The sequence below is a fragment of the Pseudophryne corroboree genome, chromosome 2 (assembly GCF_028390025.1).
Source record: "Pseudophryne corroboree isolate aPseCor3 chromosome 2, aPseCor3.hap2, whole genome shotgun sequence".
Lineage (NCBI taxonomy): Eukaryota > Metazoa > Chordata > Amphibia > Anura > Myobatrachidae > Pseudophryne > Pseudophryne corroboree.
In genome coordinates this window covers 790,696,725-790,723,720 of record NC_086445.1, presented here as the reverse complement: position 1 = coordinate 790,723,720, position 26,996 = coordinate 790,696,725, and the positions used below count along the sequence as shown (strand labels likewise).

The window sequence follows — 26,996 nt, the reverse complement described above, 5'->3', positions numbered from 1 at the left end:
GGAAATTGTCTGGGTAACCCCAAACTTTTGAACGGTACTGTATTTCTCAAAAGTACAAAAACATTTATTTCCTCTTTTTTTTATTTTATTTTTGTAACTTTTATATGCCAGGCAAAAAAATTACAGTTCAAGAGGCCTCCACTCTAGAATCCTTCAAAAACAGACGCGAGACTTTCCTGTTTACTCAGGCATTTCCATACTCTCTGTGTTTTATAAAAAAGATCCTCTGTACTTCATTGTTTCTGTACCGTATTATGTTTATTCTATCTGTTAAACGCCTTGAGTCCTGTTGGAGAAAAAAAAATTATATATATATATATATATATATATATATATCTATATATATATATATATATGTTATTTATTATTAGTAGTCGTAGTATTCTCTGTCTATGTTTGCCATCTTTTGACTGTTTTTGTTGCAGCATTTTTCAGTCTCATTTTCAGATTTGCTCAGAAATTTGACCTATCCGCTTAATCACATATTGGGCCAAATGTAATAGAGTGAGAGTTTCAAAAAGTGAGAGATTTGGTAAGGTTTTGCTGTTTTTTTTTAAAGTGGCAATCATTTACACAGCAAGATCAGCCTGGTTTTGCAGTGTAATGGCAAACTGCTCTAATCAAGCTGGTAACGTTCCTCAGGTGCTGCGGGAGTGAGTTACTCTAGACAAGAAGAACAGAAGGATTTTTCCCACGCACTCTGCTGTTAGTAACAAGAACTGTACACTATATGATAATAGAAAATTTAGAGCTCTTAATTACATGTATTTTGCAAAAAAATTGACAAGCCTCCAGGCCACTTCACGGCGGCTTTATTTCTATTCCTATTGCTCTATTGTAAATGATTGCTACTTTAAACAAAAACTGAAAAACCTTACCAAATCTCTCACTTTCTGAAACTCTCACTCTATTACATTTGGCCCATTGTCACTATATATATATGCTGAGTCTACACTGGAGTTCCAAATGTTAATAATTAATCTGTTCAATTGACCTCTATACATTATTTTAAGAATTTTCTATCAGGGTGCGCTGGTGTTTAATACAATCTAGGATCAATTATGAATGAATTTTCCGCTGCTTATTACCCAAGTTGAGAGTAAAAATATTAAATCTGTATCCTTTCTAACAGTGCCATGAGGCGCTAATACTGTTTTAGTTAATTTGTAATTTGTATGTTTCTCAAGGGGCCTTTATTTTAACAACACTAATAAGTGCTACGTTTTAATTAATTTTTCAATATATTTCTCTTCTTTCTTTAATGAGTATGCCTGATAAGGGTTTTTCTTTCTTTATCCATGTATATGCCTGGTAATATGGGCTGCTTCATCTTGTCTGTTTTCAGTTTATAGCAAATCCAATCCTCGTTCAGAAATACAGTTAAACAAAAATTCCTTTTAGCTTTTAATAGTTCTACTTATTATCATAACTATTACCTACAACCTTGAATATTTTGAGGTAGTTCCTCGTTATAGGAGAAAAAAAATGGTTTTGAATGCCAGACTCTGTTGGCTTGCATACCCCAGTAATAACAAAACTGTAAACGTCTGGAAGGGATAAGCAGGAATGGCACTTATAGGGAGTAATTCCAAGTTGATCGCAGCAGGAAATTTTTTAGCAGTTGGGCAAAACCATGTGCACTGCAGGGGAGGCAGATATAACATGAGCAGAGAGAGAGAGATTTGGGTGTGGTGTGTTCAATCTGCAATCTAAATTGCAGTGTAAAAATAAAGCAGCCAGTATTTACCCTGCACAGAAACAAAATAACCCACCCAAATCTAACTCTCTCTGCACATGTTATATCTGCCTCCCCTGCAGTGCACATGGTTTTGCCCAACTGCTAAAAAATTTCCTGCTGCGATCAACTTGGAATTACCCCCATAGTGAGGAGCCTGAGACATTTGGCAGGATTTTGTTCCTGATCTTTTTTCAGAGAGAAATTGATGTAATCTTCCCTAGTATTGCATACATTATACATAACACACATTTTAGGCCTTGTCAGATCATTAATTTATTCTCATTCAATATTTCTATTTTTTTTAAAATAGCCTCTCTTCTCAGTTTGAATTTCATGAATAATCGCTTACACTTGTTTCCAATAGTGCCCGCTACCCTTCTACAGTAAGCATTTTCAAGTTATGTGACTGTAATACAGATCTTAACTCAGTAGACCAGTGCGGCCCTCCAGCTGTTGTGAAACTACACTTCCCAGCATGCCCTGCCACAGTTTTAACATGTTCCAATAGCAAAGCTGTAGGAGGGTATTGCTGGGATGTGTAGTTCCACTGCAGCTACACACGTTGAATACCCATGTTATGGACCTTCTGAGCAAATAAAATAGTCTTAACCGAAGGGAACATCTAAACACAGGTTTCCTGATGTTTTATATAGGACTCGAAGTTAAGTTAGAAGTAGTAGCTCATTTTCCAGGCAGAGGAGTGGAAATTTTAATGTTCCAGTCCTGCCACTACAATTCTGACATGTTCCAGAGGAGGTTCCATTTATTCCGAAGGACTTGGCAGTGTCATTCAGCTGGTTTAGATTTAGTACATAACAATTTTAACTTAAGAAAACGTAATTTATGGGCCCTACACACTGCGCGATGTGCCACCGAGGTGCCAGCCGTCTGATGACCCAAGGGGGAGGGAGTGGTGACGGGGGAATTAAGTTTCTTCATTAATGAATTAGATCGTTCATATCTTTTAGTGTTATCGCTTAGTATGTATGGCCCATTAGAATACATGACCCAGATGTAGCCCAGCTATTACAAAGGAAAGATTGCTCCCTGTGCTGTAATTTATAATTGCATTGCACTGCAAGTTTTAGGCTGGTGAAAGTAATGTAGGAGTATACTGTAGAACAAAAATCTGAGTAATGAAGACAGCACTCGCACGCTGCCAGTAATGATTGATACTGCCTATTATCCACAGTGTAATGTGACTGCATGCAGGACCAGCGATAGCGACGTGCGGGGCTGCGCATGGCTATCGCTGTGGGGCCTACACACAGAGAGATCCGTGCTTAATTTCTAAACAATCTAATCAGATTGCTTAGAGATTAAGAACGGATCTCACCGTGTGTACCCCCCTTTAGACATGCTTATTGAAAGAGGCAAAACGCCTCAATGGCGCTCACCACAACAAGGAAATAGACCAGGGATGGGAACCTTGGCACACCAGCTTTTGTTGAACTACACATTCTAGCGGGACTGCTACGGTTTTGCTATTTGGCCATGCTATAACTGTAGCAGGGCATGATGGGATGTGTAGTTCAACAACAGCTGGAGTGCCAAGGTTCACCATCACTGAACTAGACCACCAGGAGAGGAGGGGACGACCATTGCACCAGCAACAGGGATTAAGTATAGCATGGAGTAGAATAGGGTTTGTAGTTGAAAAAGGTGACCCTGCATACATTGTTCAGGCACATGACCATGTGTGTTTGAATTGCCATGCACATGTGGTCGGGCCAGTAAAGTGACATGCGTACCTCAGTCAGTGTCCAAAAACTGGAAGAATCTAAAAAAAAAAGGCGGCGGAAAGAAGAGCAAGAAACAGCGGAAAGTACAGAAACAGATGCAGACAAGGGGGGAATTCAGTTAGACCAGGTAATTTACTGGGTAAATTGTTGCCCCATTCCCCATTGGCTATCCCAAAGGTACCCTGACTATTGATCACTTTGCAAATAAATCCTCTCTGCAACCATCATTGCAAGACCATCATGGCACATGTACAGTCGGCGATAAATGCTCAACTGCGAAAAATAGGGTTTGCGTACCTCTCTGACTCAGGCTCCAAGACAAGATATGAGCAACGCTGTATCTGAAAGCATAACTACACTCTCAGCTTTGACAAGTGACTTTATGGAGTTAGTGGCAACAGGAAACCTGCATGCTGCATATAAACTGAATTTCCTTGTTTTTTATTTTCAAATGTAACCAATATTTCCTTTTGTAGGTGGCAAGTGGTGGCTGCCATATGATTGTCTTTGCTACACCAAGGCCTAAAGCATCAGAATCGGGCATGTTTAGAGAACTGAAAGAAAATTATTTAACAGTTAATGGCAACGGGGACACATCTGCAACATTAGAGAGATCTCTATCTGCGCGCATTAGGCGGAGGGAGAAGGTACCTTGTTTACTGTTTAAAAGGTTTTATATTTACAATATATTGCACCTACTTATAAAAGTTAAATATCCCCTATTTATTTAAAAAATGTACGTTTTATGCTGAAAGTAAATAAGTGTAGGGCTTTGTAATAAAGTTATTGTCTCTTATGGATCCATCACTATGCCTAAATGGTGTTTTGTTTTGTTTTGTTTTTGCTTTAGTCATTAAAAAATAAAAAAAATGCACTTCTAGTTTATTTTAAATATAATCATATAGGGGGAATTCAATTGTGTTGGAAAAATTTTGGGGCCAAAAAAATGGTATTTAGTGCGATTTTTTTTTTTCTTTTCTTTTTTTTGATTGCACAATATTTTTGGGGAACAATTCTATTATATCCTGTTTTTTTTGTTTGTTTGTTTTTTCACTTGAAAACACAAATCAGTTCTCAGGTGAAACCACATGGGATCTGGGGTAAGTTTTCAGAGCCATGTGTTTTCGTGGCCGCAACTGTGAAAAAGGGTCATTTATTTGGGTTTTTTTTTTTTTGCCTGCCTCCAGACAGCTGGGGGGGGGAAAAAACTGATAGTGCCGGCTTTCTGGACTAATTGAATCCTCCTTTAATCTTTTCCACTCCATAGGGGCAAGTCAGTTACCTGCTATGTGCCACCATGGTCAAGAAGGGACTTCATAAGCAATGTATCTTCGCTAACTTTCCCTTGCTCACCATAGAAGATTTCTTAACATAATAAACAGTAATGTGCTAGTCAGCACAGCGCTGAGGATTGAATTACCCCATCAACAGTTGCAGGATTATAGAATTCTTTTTAAATGACTATAAATACCTAACTAAAAATTAGTTAAATATTGTAGTTAAAAAAAGAAAAAGCCTGTATTTCTGCTACGGGGTACACTGGACTCCACAAGGATTGGACAATGGGGTGTAGAGTAGTATCTTGATCCGAGGCACCAACAGGCTCAAAGCTTTAACTGTTCCCAGAATGCACAGCGCCGCCTCCTATATCACCCCGCCTCCCAGCACAGGAGCTCAGTTTTGTAAGTTGGTGCTGCAGTAAGCAGGCACTGAACAGAGGGGCTGCTCCAAGCAGCCCTAAGAAAAGCTTTTTATGAAGTAAAAAGTGAAGACTTCAAGGGCAGCAGCGGTGGTAAATGTCTTGTGACATTCACTGCTGCAGCTCCAGCTCTCCCCAGCGGTGCTGTACACTCCCGAGCCCTGGTTGCCGGGTACCTACAGCGGAGGCTCCGGTCTTCTTCACGTTAGACACACACGGCTGGGGCTCTCCACGATCGCGTGGCCGCGCTTCGTGAGGTGGTAAGTGGGTCCCGCTTGCGGGGCCCGGTCTTTATCGCGATCCGGCGCGGTCAGTGGGAGGCGGGCTGCGCGCACTGGCGGTGGACACTGTGGCAGTACAGGCGATCCCACTAGATCACCAGGGCATGGGCGCAGGTCAGGTTTTCTCTCTAAACCAATTCTTATATCGCCCACAGTACCCGGTGGTTTTGCCAGCAGAGGGGATAAGGCTTAGACCTGAAGCCCCTCCCCCAGCCCCAGGGCGCCATTTCTAGCAAGTGTACCCGCCCTGGAGCTGCATATCTGTCTTTTCCTCACTCCCTGTAAGTGTCTGCGGCGCCATTATCCGTCAGCTCACTGTTCCTGGGAATGCTAGGGCAAATCCTCCTATGTAAAGCCGCCTGGTTGTCAGTGCTGTGACTTTACAAGACACTTAAGTATTCTACCTGCCTTTTTAGACAGTGATAGTTAAGAAAGAGTGCACTTAGTCAGGGTTTTATAGTACAATTACCCTGTGATATACATCCAGTTCTTACTGTGTACTGTTGTATCTATTGTTATATAGCTGTGTAAGCTAGTCCAGTGCAGTATTATTGTCAGTAATAACCTCTGCATTGTACAAACTGTGACTTTCTGTGTGTGCATTTGATAGCTGAGTGGTGTCCATTTCGTGTCTTTCGCTCAACCTGCTTTCCTTATATTCCATAACCTGAGGGGGCTTGGTGCGTCAGGTGTTATCTAATATAGGATTTTCACAAAGATATAATGTATTACGTATTTTTCTCTGTGATTTAGTCACCATATCTCTCCTTTATCTCTGCTAGTGCTGACTACACTGCGCAGGGGTTTGGGTTCAGAGATATAGTGCTGCTGATAATTGTACTGTGTTAACCTCATACTGCAAGTTATATCATGTCTGCTTCTGAGGGTAACGGTTCTGGGGCTGAACACACTGCCGGTGTTGCTGACGCCACGGGGCCATATGAGGAGAATATAGCAGCTGTGGGCTCTGGTTCTGGTGGCTCCTTGCCCCCCAGTGGGACTGTGGCAACGGAGGCACATACTGACCCACCGTGGGCCGCTTTTTCCACGCTTCTGCATACGCTAGTTCATAAACTAACTCCCCCTATGGGACCCCCAATGTCGGTACAACCATATGTGGTCCCTGCAGCTAACCCGCCGTGGGCGGACGATTTATCTGCTCAATTAAAGAAGTTGAACCAGTCCTTGACTACTAAAAAGTCTGACCAACGCTCGCCTAAGGCCAAGAGGTCCTCTAAGCGAGCGCTTATCTCCTCACAATCCACTGCTGTCACCGACACCTCGTCTGATGAAGACGGCACATTTACTGACCCCTCAGGTTCTGACTCAGATACGGCTGATGGGGAGGGTAGTTCACATGTGGATGTTCCTGATCTTTTGGAGGCTATTAAGTGAATTCTGCAGATTACGGATGATCCCGAGCCATCCGTCCCTCCTTAGAAACCAGATAGGTTCAAACGTCAGAAGGTGGTTAAGCAAGTTTTACCTCACTCTGACCACCTAGTGGATACACGTCAGGAACCCTGGAAAAACTAGGGTACGAAGTTTGTGCCTCAAAAGAAGATGCTGGCTCGCTTTCCCCTCGCGCCAGAGCTGTCTAAAAATTGGGAAACTCCTCCTCCAGTTGATCACATGTGGCTAGGATGGTGGTTTCCTCGGCTCTACCTGTCACTACCGTCACGTCTCAAAAAGAGCCTACGTATAAACGCGTGGAGGGTTGTCTGAAAGCGATTTACACCCTCACGGGTGCTGCACAAAGGCCCACTATTGCAGCTACATGGGCTGCAGAGGCTATTGAAGCTTGGGCCTTGGATTTAGAAGCTGAAAACTCTTCTGACCATGCTAGACAATGCTTGTCATATATTGTCACAGCGTCTAGATATATTAAAGAGGCGGCTTCTGATGCCGGTATCCTAGCAGCCAAGGCTTCTACTACGTCAGTCCTGGCTCGCCGGATATTGTGGCTGAGATCCTGGTCTGTGGATCTGGACTCTAGAAAAACCCTGGAGGTACTCCCTTTCAAGGGAGATATTCTGTTTGGGGAGGACTTAAATAAGATTATGGTTGACTTGGCTACTGCCAAAACTGCCTGTCTGCCTAATACCGCACCTTCTGTGTCGAAGGCTAAAGGTACGTCCTTTCGCCCCTTTCGTCCTTCAGGTAAAGCAAAAGGTCAGGCGTACCATAAGCAGGCCCGCACTTTCAAACCTGGTAAGCCGAAGCCCAAAAGAGCCTGGGCTGCCCGTCAGCCAGCTGCCAAGACCGTTAAGCCTGCCGCATGACGGGGCGGGCCTCCCCCTGGGGGATCCCAGGGTGGGGGGCCGGCTTCTAGGGAATACCCAGGAATGGTTGAAGACCACTTTAGATGTTGGGTACGGGAAGTCGTCACTCGAGGTTACGCCATAGCCTTCAAATACCGCTCCCCTCATCGATTTTGCCAGACAGACGTCCCTTTGGACCAGACAAAGGCAAAAACTCTACACTCGGTGGTACAGACCCTCCTGGATACAGGAGTCGTAGTACAGGTGCCTCTTGCTCAGAGGGGCCGGGGGTACTATTCTCCGCTGTTTCTAGTCCCGAAACCGAATGGGTCCTCCCGGCCCATTCTCAACCTCAAGGCATTGAACAGGTTTGTGAAGGTTTCCAAGTTCCGTATGGAAACCCTTCGCTCTATAGTTCTGGCCTTGGAACCTGGGGACTACATGGTCTCCCTGGACATACAGGATGCTTACCTGCATATTCCTATAGCAGTGTCACATCAACAATACCTGAGGTTCGCTATTGGCAACTGCCATTACCAGTTTCGGGCGTTACCTTTTGGTTTAACAACGGCTCCGCAAGCCTTCACCAAAGTTATGACGGTGATGACGGTGGTACTCCGCCGTCAAGGGGTCAGGATACTGCCGTATCTGGACAACTTGTTAATCCTGGCAAATTCCCCAGATCTTCTCCTGAGTCATCTGGATATGATGGTCCGGTTTCTACAAGCCCACGGGTGGCTCATCAACTGGAAGAAATCCTCCCTGGTTCTTGCTCAGAGCATGGTACACCTGGGAGCGTTGTTGGACACTCACAACCAGAGGTTGTTCTTGTCTCAGGAGAAAGTCCTGAAGATTCAGGACAGGATTCGTTGCTTCCTCTCTCGTCCGCAAGTGTCGATACATTCGGCAATGCAGGTGCTGGGCCTAATGGTATCAGCATTCGACATGGTGGAGTATGCTCAATTCCATTCTCGCCCCCTCCAGAGGCTGATTCTAGCCAAGTGGGACGGCCTGCCTCGCCGGATCATATCTCAAATGATCTTCTTGACTCCGGAGGTCCGTCTGTCGCTACACTGGTGGCTCCGGGACCAACAATTGTGCAGGGGTTGTCCCTTCTGGATATCCAACTGGGTCCTGTTGACGACAGATGCCAGTCTAAGAGGTTGGGGCGCGGTGCTGGAGCAACACTCCCTTCAGGGTCGGTGGACCAAGGAGGAATCTCCCCTCTCGATCAACATTCTGGAATTGCGGGCGGTCTTCAATGCGTTGAACCTGGCCCAGCATTTAATTCAGAACCATCCTGTTCAAGTACAGTCGGACAATGCCACCACAGTGGCTTACATAAATCATCAAGGCGGCACTCAAAGCCGTTTGGCAATGAAGGAAGTTTCACGGATTCTACGTTGGGCGGAACTCCATCTACCGGCCATATCGGCAATATTCATTCCGGGAGTCCTGAATTGGGAAGCGGACTTTCTCATTCGTCAGGACGTGCATGCCGGCGAGTGGGGCCTCCATCCAGAAGTGTTTCAACTCCTCGTGTAAAAGTGGGGTCTTCCAGATGTGGATCTGATGGCGTCTCGACACAATCACAAGGTTCCGGTCTTCGGAGCAAGGACAAGGGATCCTCAAGCAGCATTCGTGGATGCGCTGGCGGTGCCGTGGAGGTTTCGGCTGCCGTACGTGTTCCCTCCAGTGTCACTCCTGCCCAGGGTAATTCGGAAGTTCAAGCAAGAAAAAGGAAATCTGCTTCTCATAGCTCCAGCGTGGCCCAGACGGCACTGGTTCTCAGACCTGCAGGGCCTATCGTCAGAGCGTCCAATTCTACTTCCACAACGCCCAGACCTCCTCGTTCAGGGCCCCTGTGTCTACCAGGACCTAGCCCGGCTATCTTTGACGGCATGGCTCTTGAAGCTTCCATCTTGACGGCTAAAGGGTTTTCTGAGGGGGTCATTCAAACTATGTTGCGGGCCCGGAAACCGGCTTCTGCTCGGATTTATCATAGGGTCTGGTATTCCTACTTTGTTTGGTGCGCATCTAATAATTATGACGCTTCCAAGTTTAGTACAGCCAAACTTTTGGCTTTTCTGCAGCAAGGCCTAGATTTAGGCCTGCGTCTGGCCTCCCTCAAGGTTCATATTTCTACCTTGTCGGTGTGGTTTCAGAGAAAAATTGAGACTTTACCTGATGTTCATACTTTCACTCAGGGTGTGTTGCGTATCCAACCTCCCTATGTCCCGCCTGTGGCTCCTTGGGACTTGTCGGTGGTTTTGGAGACGTTGCAGGAGCCTCCATTTGAACCTCTTGGTTCAGCTGACCTTAAGTGGCTTTCCCTTAAGGTGGTGTTCTTGCTGGCTATTGCTTCTGCTAGAAGAGTGTCGGATCTGGGTGCCTTGTCTTGTAGTTCCCCATATCTGATTTTTCACCGTGACAGGGCGGTTCTTAGGACTCGTCCCGGATATTTTCCTAAGGTGGTTTCTTCGTTCCACCTTAATCAGGAGATTGTGGTTCCGGCTTTTGTATCTCCTGATTTGTCTCCCAAAGAGCGTTCTTTGGATGTGGTACGGGCTCTCCGTATCTATGTGAAGAGACTGCTTCTATTCGAAAATCTGATTCTCTCTTTGTTTTGTTTGGATTTCACAAACGTGGCTGGCCTGCTCACAAGCAAACTCTAGCCAGATGGATTAGAATGGTGATTGCACATGCTTATGTGAAGGCTGGTCTCTCGGCTCCTGATCACATTAAGGCCCATTCTACTCGGTCTGTTGGACCTTCTTGGGTTGCCCAACGTGGTGCGACCCTTGATCAATTGTGCAAGGCGGCTATGTGGTCCTCAGGGAACACGTTCATAAGGTTCTATGCCTTCGATACTGCCGCTTCCCAGGATACTTCCTTTGGACGCCGGGTTCTTGTGCCCGCTACAGTGCGTCCCCTCCCATAAGGAACTGCTTTAGGACATCCCCATTGTCCAATCCTTGTGGAGCCTAGTGTACCCTGCAGCAGAAAACGAGTTTTATGGTAAGAACTTACCTTTGTTAAAACTCTTTCTGCGAGGTACACTGGGCTCCACAAGGTGACCACCCTGACGCACTTAGCTTCTTTGGGTTGGTATGGCATTAGCCGCTGACACTTCTGTCGTGAGAGTGTGGTGTATGTGGCTACTAACCGTTGTCGTCTCTTTTTTCCTGCTACTGCATTGGGCTGGTTAACTAGAAACTGAGCTCCTGTGCTGGGAGGCGGGGTTATAGAGGAGGCGGCGCTGTGCATTCTGGGAACAGTCAAAGCTTTGAGCCTGTTGGTGCCTTGGATCAAGATCCTACTCTACACCCCATTGTCCAATCCTTGTGGAGCCCAGTGTACCTCGCAGAAAGAGTTTTAACAAAGGTAAGTTCTTACCATAAAACTCATTTTCTGGCACAAATGTTACTAGTGCATGGGTAGTCTGTAAATCAGAATTGAAAACATGAGAAAGTTTGCTGGCACCTCTCCACATTACCCGGGCCCCCGGCCCCAAGAGCAGATCGATGATTGAAGCAGTGCTGCCCAGTTATCATAGCAAAGATGTTAACCTTGATGTCTGTGGCCCACCTTGTACAGAACACCATCAACAAATTTGGAGCATAAACATAGGTCAATGTAATCCGTAACTAAACATATGAAACCATAAGACAAAGCCTCCCCCCACATGTCTTCACCCATTCTTGCTAATCGCATTAAGTAAATGAGCACAGTAAATATTTGGAAAAAAAAGTGTTAGGAGATCTACCCACAATCAGCAGGGAAAGTTGTCTCACTTCCTGTCACTGTACCATAAGGCACAAGTGCTTTCTAAACCATGTGAAAGATAGAACTAAGGGACACCCAGTGGTATAATAAATAAATGCAATAAAATAATATTCTTGTGCCAAATAATAAAATAATGTTATCGTATTTGTGTTCCTGAAGATCTTTGATTATCTTATTGGAGAGAAATACACTTTATGGTGGTGCTTTGAATCTGTAAAATGTTAGTATGTGAATTAATATAATTTTTATTATACATAAATATTATGTTTAAGGTGTCCTTGTAACCAATTTATAATTCAGAGAGACTCCTGAGACGCATTTTCGGAATTTCCCAAGTATGTTTGTTCTTGGTACAAGGCCACTCACTATATTTTTACATATGAGAACTATTTTTCAAAGCTCTTTCTCTCTTGGGAAACAAGGTTCTTTAGGGATGGACAGCCACCCTTTTTGTCTTTCTATTATTAACTAGCTGAAGTACCTGGTTTTGCCTGGGTTTAAATCTTCACGTTATTAAGCTATCAATGAGTTGGATGTAACTTCCATAATTTTCAATTTAATTTGCAGTTTAGCAGCTCTTTCAACACATCCATGAGGTGACTGCCGTGTGTGTGCCTTCTGTTATCAATGTTGCTATTTCAAGGGTTTTGAGTACACAATATTTTTTGTCTTCCTACCTCCATTTCTGTCAATTATTATAGTTCATTGATTTATGGTTATTTCTGTCAGTTATTACAGTTCATTAATGTTTTCATCCAACTTCATCCAGTGGAATGCCCAAAACAGGCTTTCCTGGGTCAGAGTTCTGTCTGGCTTATAACAACGGGAGGTCCGACAAGGACCTTAACCCTTTAGTATGTCTTCTTGGACACAATGCTATCACTCTGTGAAGTTTTCATTCAAATCCCTCTAGTTTAAGGCCCTAAAACGTGGCCAGGATCCAGCTGGACCTCCTCGTATTGGTTTCATCCCAATCGGTGCAGGGGTGTCCAAATTTATAACCGGACAGACAAACTAACAAACAGACCAATTAATTCTATATATAAGATTATTTTCATTTTATAATGGCAATTGGTTATGTAAATTTCATACATTTAATTGGTCTTCTGATTATAGTTTTTGTTAATTGTTTTTATAATTTTGTATACACCTTTTTAAGCCCTATTTCGGATCTTAATAGTATATCTTCTGATCTGATTACTATGTTATATGAACCTGAAGCTGATGATTTTTGGAAAGCTTTTTCCCATAAGACTTGACAGCTACTGTACTACTTATATGCAGTGCTGAAATATAAGTGGTGCCCTTAATAATAAACATTTAGCAGTAAGAATACATAAATGTGTATATATATGTGTGCTTGTAAATAAGTTCTTTTCTTTTTTTCTTTAAGAAACAAACACCAGATGAGATACATCACTTAACTCGTACGCTGCCACCATTAAATGGTCATTTACTGGAATCTTCATTACCTGTTGCTAGCAAAACTGTTCATTCAGGTCTTTTCAAAGTAAGGCAAGCCAGTTCTGAATCAAGTGCTCCTGACTCAGCAGCAGTCTCTAAGTTAGGTAAGACCAAATCATTTTTGTCATGCTGGAGAGGTGGAGTTAGAAAGAAGTCAATATTATAATATATGTACAGAATAAAAAAATATTTGAGAATTTAAAGGAAAATGTAGAGTTAACTAGGTAAAGAAAAGTTTTTGTAATGTCACTTACATTCCTCTCCTCACATCATCAGAGGTTATGGTTGGGGTAAACATGCCACTGTACATCACTGTGATATGCAGCTGCACACCTATTTGCCTGTTAACATAGCTATCTCTCTTTCTACACATCTCTGTGACTGCAAGGCAAAGTCATCAATGTGGGGAGTTGGGTGATGTGCCCTTCTGGAACGCAATGTACGTAACACATTGCCCCAAATTGACTTTATCTTAAAAATGAGTTGAATCTGTTTTGTGCTTTAGTGGGTCAAAATTCATGAGCTACTTAACATAAGATTCAAATGGGTTTTGTTTTGCTTTTTGGAACTCCGGCTAACAAATTGAAACCTAGTGATATTTCTTGCGTAGCTAAATTATTGTGACCATCAGGTTAGAACATTGTTGGGCCACCTTCTGAACTTAATATGGCTTGAATTCTTCTTGGAGTGCCAATATGTATCATGGGTAATATTAGTCCAAATGCTGTAAGCTGCAGCGTCCACTTTCTGTAGGTTTGGCAGTAGTGGATCCAGAAGAATTCATGTTTTTGTGCTGTTGTCTCTCTATCTTCACCCTAATGTAATTGACAACGTGATTTGTTAGACTACATGACCCGTGTTCTTGAGTAAATTTAAGGTGTTTCATTGTTTGCAGCAGATAGCATTGGCATACCGACAGACCATCTACTTCTGTAGCCCATACCATGTAATATGTGGCATGCTGTTCAATGAGAGGTCACCTGAACTACTTACAGATTTAGATTTTCCGTTATTTGATGCACTATTGCCTATCTGTAGGGCTCAACAAGTCTGCCCACTCTCCGTCAGCTTGAGCAATCAGTACCCATTGATAACCATAGGCCTTGCGATGAGACCAAGCTATTTGTCTGGTGGTCCACTCTGTGTGCAACTGCCGCCCTGGAACAATTCGCCAGTGCAGCCTGTTGCATGCTGGTATTAATAATTTGGCCACTCAGTGTAGATCTAATGTATGTCCTTACAAACAGTTTGATTAGATTAATAACTAAGGATAACGGGGGTCATTCCGAGTTGCTCGCTCGCTAGCAGATTTTAGCAGAATTGCACACGCTAGGCCGCCACCCTCTGGGAGTGTATCTTAGCTTTTCAGAATTGCGAACGAAAGATTAGCAGAATTGCGAATAGAAAATTCTTAGCAGTTTCTGAGTAGCTCTAGACTTACTCCTACACTGCGATCAGCTCAGCCCGTTTCGTTCCTGGTTTGACGTCACAAACACGCCCTGCGTTCGGCCAGCCACTCCCCCGTTTCTCCAGACACTCTGCGTTTTTTCCTGGCACGCCTGCGTTTTTCCGCACACTCCCAGAAAACAGCCAGTTTCCGCCCAGAAACACTCACTTCCTGTCAATCACACTCCGATCACTTCAACGATGAAAATTCTTCGTTCGGACGTGAGTAAATCTACTAAGTTTTGAGCTAAAATACTTAGCGCATGCGCACTGCATACCATGCGCATGCGCATTTTGGCCTTAATCGCTCCGTTGCGAAAATCGGCAACGAGCGAACAACTCTGAATGACCCCCAACATTTTAATGATAAAAATGGCTTATTTCCAGTTGGACATTAGCTCAGTTTTTTAATGTAAAATAGTGCACCTGCAAGAATGCTTACATCTGAGTTTTGCTTACCTATGGTATGTGCCTACCTTTGCCTGAAGAAGCAGAACAGGGGAGTGTTGACATTATGACCATGTAGAAATTTCATATCTGATGATTGTCAGCATGATGAATATGTTGTCTGTCACCATTCTCATATCGATTGACACATCGACCCGAACACTGAGAATGACTGACTGGCTGGAAGGCCTGCCAGCCATAACTAATACAGTGCAGCTTCACTCTGATTATGCGTGTTGGCCAAGAGGTGTATCTACTGCAAGTTCTCAGCTCTGTTTGTGACACATGCATGGGAAAAACAGTGTGGTGCCCACATGCATAAAGTGAACCAGTCCTGCCTGTGCAGCACAGATCTGTGGGCCTATTTCAGGTTGGAGCGTAGTGTGTGATCCAACCGTAAATTTTGAGACAAAGATGCGGGCGCATGCGCCTGCATTTTCTGCGAGGGGGCGCAGAAAATGCCATCACCTCTACCTGTCAATCAGGCAGAGGCTGTGGCAGGGTGGGGGGCGGGCAACGCTCCGTTTTCCGAGAGGAGGCGGAGTATTGCTGGGGCGGTGCGGCGTCAACGAGGGGGGGCGGAGGCTGAAAAATGGGGGCGTGACGGGGCGTGGTCACGGCAGCTGCATGACGTCACACGCAGCCGCTGCGATCGAGAAAACTGCACCGGCAGGAGGCTTCGCTAATTTTTACCATGAAGCAGAAATTGCGATGCGATCGCAATTTCTCTAACGTCCTAAGTGGATGCTGGGGACTCCGTAAGGACCATGGGGAATAGCGGCTCCGCAGGAGACTGGGCACATCTAAAGAAAGCTTTAGGACTAACTGGTGTGCACTGGCTCCTCCCCCTATGACCCTCCTCCAAGCCTCAGTTAGATCTCTGTGCCCGAACGAGAAGGGTGCACACTAGGGGCTCTCCTGAGCTCTTTGTGAAAGTTTTAGTTTAGGTTTATTATTTTCAGTGAGACCTGCTGGCAACAGGCTCACTGCATCGAGGGACTAAGGGGAGAAGAAGCGAACTCACCTGCGTGCAGAGTGGATTGGGCTTCTTGGCTACTGGACATTAGCTCCAGAGGGACGATCACAGGTCCAGCCTGGATGGGTCCCGGAGCCGCGCCGCCGGCCCCCTTACAGAGCCAGAAGAGCGAAGAGGTCCGGAAAATCGGCGGCAGAAGACGGTCCTGTCTTCAGATAAGGTAGCGCACAGCACCGCAGCTGTGAGCCATTGCTCTCAGCACACTTCACACTCCGGTCACTGAGGGTGCAGGGCGCTGGGGGGGCAGCGCCCTGAGACGCAATAAATCGATAAAAACCTTATATGGCTAAAATAAATGCATCACATATAGCTCCTGGGCTATATGGATGCATTTAACCCCTGCCAGAACATACAGAAAAACGGATGATAAGGCCGCCGAGAAGGAGGCGGAGCCTATCTCCTCAGCACACTGGCGCCATTTTCCCTCACAGCTCCGTTGGAGGGAAGCTCCCTGGCTCTCCCCTGCAGTCACTACACTACAGAAAGGGGTTAAAAAAGAGAGGGGGGCACTAATTAGGCGCAGTATAAATAATACAGCAGCTATAAAGAGGAAAACACTTATATAAGGTTATCCCTGTATATATATATATATATAGCGCTCTGGTGTGTGCTGGCAAACTCTCCCTCTGTCTCCCCAAAGGGCTAGTGGGGTCCTGTCCTCTATCAGAGCATTCCCTGTGTGTGTGCTGTGTGTCGGTACGTTTGTGTCGAGATGTATGAGGAGAAAAATGATGTGGAGACAGAGCAGAGTGTCTGTAATAGTGATGTCACCCCCTAGGGGGTCGACACCTGAGTGGATGTACTGTTAAAAATTACGTGACAGTGTCAGCTCTGTATAAAAGACAGTGGTTGACATGAGACAGCCGGCTACTCAGCTTGTGCATGTCCAGACGTCTCATGGGCCGTCAGGGGCTCTAAAGCGCCCGTTACCTCAGATGGCAAATACAGACGCCGACACGGATACTGACTCCTGTGTCGACGGTGAAGAGACAAACCGTGTTTTCCAATAGGGCCACACGTTACATGATTGAGGCAAAGGAAAATGTTTACACATTTCTGATAATATGAGTACCACCAAAAAGGGGTTTTATGTTGGTGAGGAAAAACTACTTGTAGTTTTCCTGAATCTGAGAAATAAAATGAGGTGTGTGATGATGCGTGGGTTTCCCCCCGATAACAATTGATAATTTCTAAAAAGTTATTGGCAGTATACCTTTTCCCGCCAGAGGTTAGGGTGCGTTGGGAAACACCCCCTAGGGGGGATAAGGCGCTCACACGCTTGTAAGAACAAGGGCTCTACCCTCTCCTGAGATGGCCGCCCTTAAGGATCCTGCTGATAGAAAGCAGGAGGGTATCCTAAAATGTATTTACACACATACTGGTGTTATACTGCGACCAGCAATCGCCTCAGCCTGGATGTGCAGTGCTGGGTTGGCATGGTCGGATTCCCTGACTGGAAATATTGATATCCTAGATAAGGATAGTATATTATTGCCTATAGAGCATTTAAAAGATGCATTTCTATATATGCATGATGCACAGCGGAATATTTGCCGACTGACATCAAGTATAAGTGCGTTGTCCAATTCTACCAGTAAAATGGTCAGGTGATGCGGATTCCAAACGGCATTTGGAAGTATTGCCTTTAAAAGGGGACATTTGGGGTCGGTCTTTTAGACCTGGTGGCCACGGCAACAACTGGGAAATCCACGTTTGTACCCCAGGTCGCCTCTCAAAATAAGACGCCGTATTATCAGGCGCAGTCCTTTGTTGGCAAGCGGACAAAAGGTTCCTCTTTTCTGCTCGTGACAGAGGGAGAGGAAAAAGGCTGAAGAGATTACCCAGTTCCCAGGAACAGAAATCCTTTCCCGCCTCTGCAAAAGCCCTCAGTATGACGCTAGGGCCTTACAAACTCAGGCACGGTGGGGGCCCGTTCTCAATGAATTTCAGTGCGCAGTGGGCTCACTCGCAAGTAGACCCCTGGATCCTTCAGGTAATATCTCAAGGGTACATATTGAAATTCGAGACGTCTCCCCCTCGCCGTTTCCAAAAGTCGGCTTTACCGACGTCTCCCTCTGACAGGGAGGCAGTTTTGGAAGCCATTCACCCAGCAGGTGATAATCAAGGTACCCCTCCTGCAACAGGGAACGGGGTATTATTCCACACTATTGTGGTACCGAAGCCAGACGGCCCGGTGAAACCGATTCTAAATCTAAAATCTAAAATCTTTGAACACTTACATACAGAGGTTCAAATTCAAGATTGAGTCACTCAGAGCAGTGATTGCGAACCTGGAAGAAGGGGACTACATGATGTCTTGGGACATCAAGGAAGCTTACCTTCATGTCAAAGTTTACCCTTCTCACCAAGGGTACCTCAGGTTATGGTACAGAACTGTCACTATCAGTTCAGACGCTGCCGTAGGGATGGTCCACGGCACCCCGGGTCTTTACCAAGGTAATGGCCGAAATGATATCCCTTCGAAGGAAGGGAATTTTAGTTATCCCTTACTTGGACGATTCCCTGATAAGGGTAAGATCCAGGGAACAGTTGGAAGTCGGTGTAGCACTATCTCAGGTAGTGTTGCGGCAGCACGATTGGATTCTCAATATTCCAAAATCGCAGCTGGTTCCGACGACTTGTCTTCTGTTTCCTAGGAATGTTCCTGGACACAGTCCAGAAAAAAGGTGTTTCTCCCGGAAGAGAAAACCAGGGAGTTATCCGAGCTAGTCAGGAACCTCCTAAAACCGAACCAAGTCTCAGTGCATCAATGCACAAGGGTTCTGGGTAAAAATGGTGGCTTCCTACGAAGCAATCCCATTCGTTAGATTCCACGCAAGAACTTTCCAGTGGAACCTACTGGACAAATGGTCCGGGTCGCATTTTCAGATGCATCAGCGGATAACCCTGTCACCAAGGACAAGGGTATCCATCATGTGGTGGTTGCAGAGTGCTCATCTTCTAGAGGGCCGCAGATTCTGCATTCAGGACTGGGTCCTGGTGACCACGGATGCCAGCCTGCGAGGCTGGGGAGCAGTCACACAGGGAAGGAATATCCAGGGCTTAGGGTCAAGCCTGGATACATCACTTCACATAAATATCCTGAAGCTAAGGGCCAATTACAATGCTCTAAGCTTAGCAAGACCTCTGCTTCAAGGTCAGCCGGTGTTGATCCAGTCGGACAACATCATGGCAGTCACCCACGTAAACAGACAGGGTGGCACAAGAAGCAGGAGGGCAATGGCAGAAGCTGCAGGGATTCTTCGCTGGGCGGACAATCACGTGATAGCACTGTCAACAGTATTCATTCCGGGAGTGGACAACTGGGAAGCAGACTTCCTCAGCACGACCTCCACCCGGGAGAGTGGGGACTTCACCCAGAAGTCGTCCACATGATTAAAAAACTCGACAGGTATTGCGCCAGGTCAAGAGACCCTCAGGCAATAGTTGTAGACGCTCTGGTAACACCGTGGGTGTACCAGTCAGTGTATGTGTTCCCTCCTCTGCCTCTCATACCCAAGGTTCTGAGATTGATAAGATGGAGAGGAGAAAGCACTATATTCGTGGCTCCGGATTGGCCAAGAAGGACTTGGTAACCGGAACTTCAAGAGATGCTCACGGAGGATCCGTGGCCTCTACCTCTAAGAAGGGACCTGCTCCAGCAAGGACCCTGTCTGTTCCAAGACTTACCGCGGCTGCGTTTGACGGCATGGCGGTTGAACGCCGGATCCTGAAGGAAAAAAGGCTTTCCGGATGAAGTCATCCCTATCCTGATCAAAGCCAGGAAGGATGTAACCGCAAAAACATTATCACCGCAATTGGCGAAAATATGTTGCGTGGTGCGAGGCCAGTAAGGCCCGACGGAGAAAATTCAACTGGGTCGATTCCTACATTTCCTGCAAACAGGAGTGTCTATGGGCCTGAAATTGGGGTCCATTAAGGTTCAAATTTGCGGCCCTGTCAATTTTCTTCCAAAAAGAACTAGCTTCAGTCCCTGAAGTTCAGACGTTTGTAAAAGGGGTACTGCAGATACAGCCTCCTTTTGTGCCTCCAGTGGCACTTTGGGATCTCAATGTAGTTTTGGGTTCCAAAAGTCACATTGGTTTGAACCACTTAAATCTGTGGAGTTAAAATATCTCACATGGAAAGTGGTCATGCTATTGGCCCTGGCCTGGGCCAGGCGCGTGTCAGAATTGGCGGCTTTATCCTGAAAAAGCCCTTATCTGATTTTCCATTCGGACAGGGCGGAATTGAGGACTCGTCCTCAGTTTCTCCCCAAGGTGGTTTCAGCGTCTCACCTGAACCAACCTATTGGTGGTGCCTGCGGTTACTAGGGACTTGGAGGCCTCCAAGTTGCTAGACGTTGTCAGTGCCCTGAAAATATATGTTCCAGGACGGCTGGAGTCAGGAAATCTGACTCGCTGTTTATCCTGTGTGCACCCAACAAGCTGGGTGCTCCTGCTTCTAAGCAGACTATTGCTCGTTGGATTTGTAGTACAATTCAGCTTGCACATTCTGTGGCAGGCCTGCCACAACCAAAAATCTGTAAATGCCCACTCCACAAGGAAGGTGGGCTCATCTTGGGCGGCTGCCCGAGGGGTCTCGGCTTTACAACTTTGCCGAGCAGCTACTTGGTCAGGAGCAAATACGTTTGTAAAATCCTACAAAATTAATATCCTGGCTGAGGAGGACCTGGAGTTCTCTCATTTGGTGCTGCAGAGTCATCCGCACTCTCCCGCCCGTTTGGGAGCTTTGGTATAATCCCCATGGTCCTTACGGAGTCCCCAGCATCCACTTAGGACGTTAGAGAAAATAAGAATTTACTTACCGATAATTCTAATTCTCATAGTCCGTAGTGGATGCTGGGCGCCCATCCCAAGTGCGGATTGTCTGCAATACTTGTACATAGTTATTGTTACAAAAATCGGGTTATTATTGTTGTGAGCCATCTTTCAGAGGCTCCTCTGTTATCATACTGTAAACTGGGTTCAGATCACAGGTTATACGGTGTGATTGGTGTGGCTGGTATGAGTCTTACCCGGGATTCAAAATCCTTCCTTATTGTGTACGCTCGTCCGGGCACAGTATCCTAACTGAGGCTTGGAGGAGGGTCATAGGGGGAGGAGCCAGTGCACACCAGTTAGTCCTAAAGCTTTCTTTAGATGTGCCCAGTCTCCTGCGGAGCCGCTATTCCCCATGGTCCTTACGGAGTCCCCAGCATCCACTACGGACTATGAGAAATAGAATTATCGGTAAGTAAATTCTTATTTTCTACTTCATTAAGGGGTAGGGGCGGCGGTCATCATGCTAGGCTCCCAGCGGCACCCAGCATGCTAGGAAAAGGATCGCAAATTCTGCTAATTAGCAGAATTTGCAATCCTTACTGAATTAGGCCCTGTACTTCCTAATCGGGGCTGGAAAACTAAATGCAAACGTTCTCCAGAAAAAAGAAAATGTTAATAGCATCTGTGTTCCCCTCAAAACCCATGAGCAATGGGGCTATAGTGTTTAGTTTAAAATTTAATAAAGTATGTGGCCCCACTAATCCCAGTAAGCTGTGAGAGCCATAATATGCTTGGGAAACCTGGTACAAGTGCCATTATACCCATGACTGCCAGTGCATGTCACTTGTAGGTTTCCAGATGCCAGTATGCCAAATAACAAATACTGTATAAACACAAAAAAAAAACAACTTACATATAACTTAATAAAAATCCCTTTTCTCATACGTCCTAGAGGATGCTGGGGATGCTTCAAGAACCATGGGGTATAGACGGGATCCGCAGGAGACATGGGCACTTTAAGACTTTAAATGGGTGTGAACTGGCTACTCCCTCTATGCCCCTCCTCCAGGGAGACTGGTCACACACAGGGGAGCTCTACTGAGTTTCTCTAAAAAAGACTTTGTTAGGTTTATTATTTTCAGGGAGACCTGCTGGCAACAGGCTCCCTGCATCGTGGGACTGAGGGGAGAGAAGCAGACCACCTTCTCTTAGTTTCAAGGCTCTGCTTCTTAGGCTACTGGACACCATTAGTTCCAGAGGGTCTGATCGCTAGGTACGCCTAGATGCTCGTTCCCGGAGCCGCGCCGTCACCCCCCTTGCAGAGCCAGATGTCAGACGATGGGTGATTAAAAGAAGATCAGAAGACTTCCGTGACGGCAGAAGACTTCAGTGTCTTTGAGGTACTGCGCAGCGCGCCATGCTCCCACACACACAGCGGCACTACAGGGTGCAGGGCGCAGGGGGGACGCCCTGGGCAGCATAATACCTCATAAATACCTGGCAAAAGAGGAATACAGTGCTTTGGCACTATATCCAGACCCCTGCCAGTATAAAGAATATGAAAAGTAGCGGGACTGAAGCGCGCCATTAAGGGGGCATGGCTTAGCCCTCACAGCTCTAATCAGCGCCATTTTCTCTTCACAGAGCTGCAGAAACGCTGGTCCTGGCCAGTAAATTTGGTGCTGTTTTAATAATTATAAAAGAGCTAACAGGTCTGAGGCATTGTGTATAAGTTTCAGTACCGGGATAGGCGCTGGGTTGTGAGCTGGCAAACTCCCTCTGTGTTTCTCTGACAGGCTTTACTGTGGGTCTGTCCCCTATAGCCCACTGTGGTAGCGGGTGTCTGTACGCGTGTGTCGACATGTCTGAGGCTGAGTGCTCTTCCCAGGAGGAGGCTGGAGTGGGGACAGAGAATACTGTGGGAGTGACCGCGTCGGCACCGTCGACGGCTGATTGGGTAAATGTTTTGAATGCAAATGTGGCTCGATTAAATAAGAGATTAGATAAATCTGAGTCTCAGAACCAGACATGGAGAAAATCCATGGAGGATGCATTATCACAAGTTCAGACCCCCTCGGGGTCACAGAAGCGTTCATTTACCCAGATAGCAGATACAGATACCGACACGGACTCTGATTCCAGTGTCGACTATGGTGATGCCAGATTGAATCCTAAACTGGCTAAGAGCATTCAGTACATGATTGTGGCGATAAAAGACGTATTACATATCACAGAAGACCCTGCTGTTCCTGATACAAGGGTCTGTATGTTTAAGGGAAAGAAACCTGAGGTGACGCTTCCTCCCTCATGAACTGAACGCTCTTTTTGAAAAAGCTTGGGAAAACCCTGACAAGAAATTACAGGTTCCCAGGAGAATTCCGGTGGCATATCCGTTCCCCTCTGGGGACAGGGAAAAGTGGAAGTCAATCCCCACGGTGGACAAAGCTCTATCGCGTCTGTCCAAAAAGGTGGCGTTTCCGTCTCCTGACACGGCAGCCCTGAAGGATCCTGCGGATCGTAAGCAGGAAAATACACTAAAATTAATTTAGGTCGCTACAGGTGTGCTGCTCAGGCCTGCCGTTGCATCGGCATGGGTGAGTAGCGCTATTGAAAAGTGGGCAGATAACTTGTCATCTGATATAGATTCCCTGGACAGGGATAGCGTTCTTTTGACACTGGGTCATATCAGGGACGCTGCAGCCTATCTAAAGGAAGCTGCGAGGGATATTGGCCTTTTGGGATCAAGGGCCAATGCCATGGCAGTCTCGGCTAGGAGGGCATTGTAGATTCATCAATGGAATGTTGATGCTGACTCTAAAAAGGCTATGGAGTCTCTGCCGTATAAAGGTGGTGTCTTGTTTGGTGACGGCCTCGCTGACCTGGTATCTACAGCTACCGCGGGTAAGTCTTAGTTTCTACCTTATGTCCCTGCACAACAAAAGAAAACGCCACACTATCAGATGCAGTCCTTTCGGCCCAATAAATACAAAAAAGGACGAGGGTCTTCCTTCCTTGCTGCGAGAGGAAAAGGAAGGGAAAAAAGGCCACAGGCTGTGGCGAGTTCCCAAGAGCAGAAGTCCTCCCCGGCTTTTACCAAATTCACCGCATGACGCTGGGGCTCCTCTGCGGGAGTCCGCACCGGTGGGGGCATGTCTCCGACTCCAGCCAGGTCTGGGTTCGCTCGGCCCTGGATCCTTGGGTATTGGAAATAGTAGCCCAAGGGTACAAATTGGAGTTTCAAGACGTGCCCCCTCACCGATTTTTCAAATCGGCCTTGCCAGCTTCTCTTCCAGAAAGGGAGGTAGTATGCGCTGCAATACTAAAGCTGTGTCAAAATCAAGTCATTGTCACGGTACCCCCGTCACAACAGGGGGAAGGCTTTTATTCGAGCCTGTTCGTGGTCCCGAAGCCGGATGGCTCAGACCGATTCTGAACCTAAAATCCCTCAATTTCTATCTAAAAAAATTGAAATTCAAGATGGAATCTCTCCGAGCAGTGATCTCCAGTCTGGAGAAGGGGGATTTTATGGTGTCGGTTGACATAAGGAATGCCTACTTCCACGTCCCCATGTATCCTCCACATCAGGAGGTTTGCTGTTCAGGATTGTCATTACCAATTTCAGACGTTGCTGTTTGGTTTGTCCACAGCTCCGAGGATTTTAACCAAGGTTATGGCGGATATGATGGTTCTCCTGCGCAAGCAGGGAATCACAATTATCCCGTACTTGGACGATCTCCTGATAAAGGCGAGATCCAAGGAGCAATTACTGAAAAACGTTACGCTCTCCCTGACAATCCTGCAACAACATGGTTGGCTCCTAAACTTGCCAAAATCACAGTTGGTTCCAACAACACGGCTGTCATTCTTGGGTATGATTCTGGATACAGAATTACAGAGAGTTTTTCTTCCGGTGGAAAAGGCTCTGGAAATACAGAACATGGTCAAACAGATTCTGAAACCGGCAAGAGTGTTGATTCTTCAATGCACTCGGTTGCTGGAGAAGATGGTGGCGGCCTACGAGGCCATTCAGTTTGGCAGGTTCCATGCCAGGGTATTTCAGTGGGACCTGTTGGACAAGTGGTCCGGGTCTCACCTGCACATGCACCGGAAAATAATCCAATCTTCCAGGAGCAGAATCTCTCTCCTGTGGTGGCTGCACAGTTCTCACCTCCTAGAGGGACGCAGGTTCGGGATTCAGGATTAGATCCTGGTGACCACAGATGCAAGTCTCCGAGGCTGGGGAGCAGTCACACAGGGGGAAAATTTCCATGGAAAATGGTCAAGCCAGGAAGCTTGTCTGGAATTAAGGGCCATTTACAACGGCCTTCTGCAAGCGGAACATCTTCTTCGCGGTCTGCCCGTCTTGATTCAGTCAGACAACATAACAGCAGTGGCGTACATAAACCACCAGGGCGGAACAAAGAGCAGAGCGGCGATGGCGGAGGCCAAGAAAGTTCTTCGCTGGGCGGAGAAACATGCAAGCGCTCTGTCCGCAGTCTTCATTCCAGGAGTGGACAACTGGGAAACAGACTTCCTCAGCAGACACGATCTCCATCCAGGAGAGTGGGGTCTTCATCAAAAGGTCTTTGCAGAAGTGACAAGTCATTGGGGACTTCCTCAAATAGACATGATGGCGTCTCGCCTCAACAAGAAACTTCAGAGATGTTGTTCCAGGTCGAGGGACCCTGCGTTTGACGGCATGGCGGTTGAACGCCAAATCCTAGCCCGAAAGGGTATTCCCAGTGAAGTCATTCCCACACTACTTCAGGCTAGAAAAGCAGTAACGGCGAAGCATTACCACCGTATTTGGAGAAAATATGTGTCTTGGTGTGAATCCAAGAAGGCTCCTATGGAGGAATTTCAGCCGGGGTGTTTGCTCCATTTTTTGCAAGCAGGTGTGGATGCGGGCCTAAAGTTAGGCTACATTAAAGTACAAATTTCGGCCTTATCAATTTTCTTTCAGAAAGAATTGGCTTCCCTTCCAGAAGTTCAGACCTTCGTGAAAGGCATGCTGCACATTCAACCTCCCTTTGTGCCCCCAGTGGCACCATGGGATCTTAATGTGGTGTTGCAGTTCCTGCAATCTCATTGGTTTGAACCTTTACGTAAGGTTGAGTTGAAATTCCTTACTTGGAAAGTAGTCATGCTGTTGGCCTTGGCATCCGCAAGGCGGGTGTCTGAATTGGGGGCTTTGTCTCACAAAAGCCCCTATTTAATCTTCCATGCAGATAGAGCGGAGTTGAGAACTCGTCAGCAATTTCTTCAAAAAGTAGTTTCATCGTTTCACGTAAACCAGCCTGTTGTGGTGCCAGTGGCTACTGACGCCTTGGCGGAATCGAAGTCTCTTGATGTGATCAGAGCTTTGAAAATCTATGTCGCCAGAACGGCTCAGATTAGGAAAACAGAGGCTCTGTTTGTCCTGTGGGCTCCCAACAAGATTGGGGCTCCTGCTTCCAAGCAGACTATTGCACGCTGGATCTGTAATACGATTCATCCCGGCTCATTCTACGGCGGGATTGCCGTTACCGAAATCGGTGAAGGCCCATTTTACCAGAAAGGTGGGCTCATCCTGGGCGGCTGCCCGAGGGGTCTCGGCAAAGCTGTAAGCTTTGCCGAGCTGCTATTTGGCCGGGATCAAACACCTTTGCGAAGTTTTACAAGTTTGATGCCCTGGCTGAGAAGGACCTCTTGTTTGGTCAATCGGTGCTGCAGAGTCATCCGCACTCTCCCGCCCGTTCTGGAACTTTGGTATAAACCCCATGGTTCTTGAAGCATCCCCAGCATCCTCTAGGACGTATGAGAAAATAGGATTTTAATACCTACCGGTAAATCCTTTTCTCTTAGTCCGTAGAGGATGCTGGGCGCCCATCCCTGTGCGGACACTATCTGCATTACTAGTTTAATAGTTATTGCTTGTGTTACACAAAGGTTGTGTTTCGGTTATGGTCAGCCTGTTGCTGATTTTGTTCATGCCGTTGACTGGACTTTTTGCTAATGCCATGTTGTACGGCGTGTTTGTGGTGTGAGCTGGTGTGTTTCTCACCCTTAGTTTAACAATAAATCCTTTTCCTCGAAATGTCTGTCTTCCTGGGCACAGTTCCTATAGTCTGGAGGAGGGGCATAGAGGTAGGAGCCAGTTCACACCCATTTAAAGTCTTAAAGTGCCCATGTCTCCTGCGGATCCCGTCTATACCCCATGGTTCTTGAAGCATCCCCAGCATCCTCTACAGACTAAGAGAAAAGGATTTACCGGTAGGTATTAAAATCCTATTATTAAAATAAAGAATCGCTCTCACCCTCTTTTACCAATTT

At 46.2% G+C, this 26,996-nt stretch overlaps 1 protein-coding gene across 2 annotated transcripts in view; it reads left to right on the top strand.

Moving 5' to 3' along the window:
• The window catches only part of RPGR (retinitis pigmentosa GTPase regulator), a 309,545-nt gene that overhangs the window by 183,789 nt on the left and 98,760 nt on the right, over positions 1-26,996 (top strand). For both annotated transcript variants that reach the window (XM_063955571.1, XM_063955570.1), the window contains exons 10-11: positions 3,957-4,127; positions 12,901-13,075. In XM_063955571.1, coding sequence (XP_063811641.1) covers positions 3,957-4,127; positions 12,901-13,075 — 346 coding nt within the window. The remainder of the gene's footprint in view (positions 1-3,956; positions 4,128-12,900; positions 13,076-26,996) is intronic.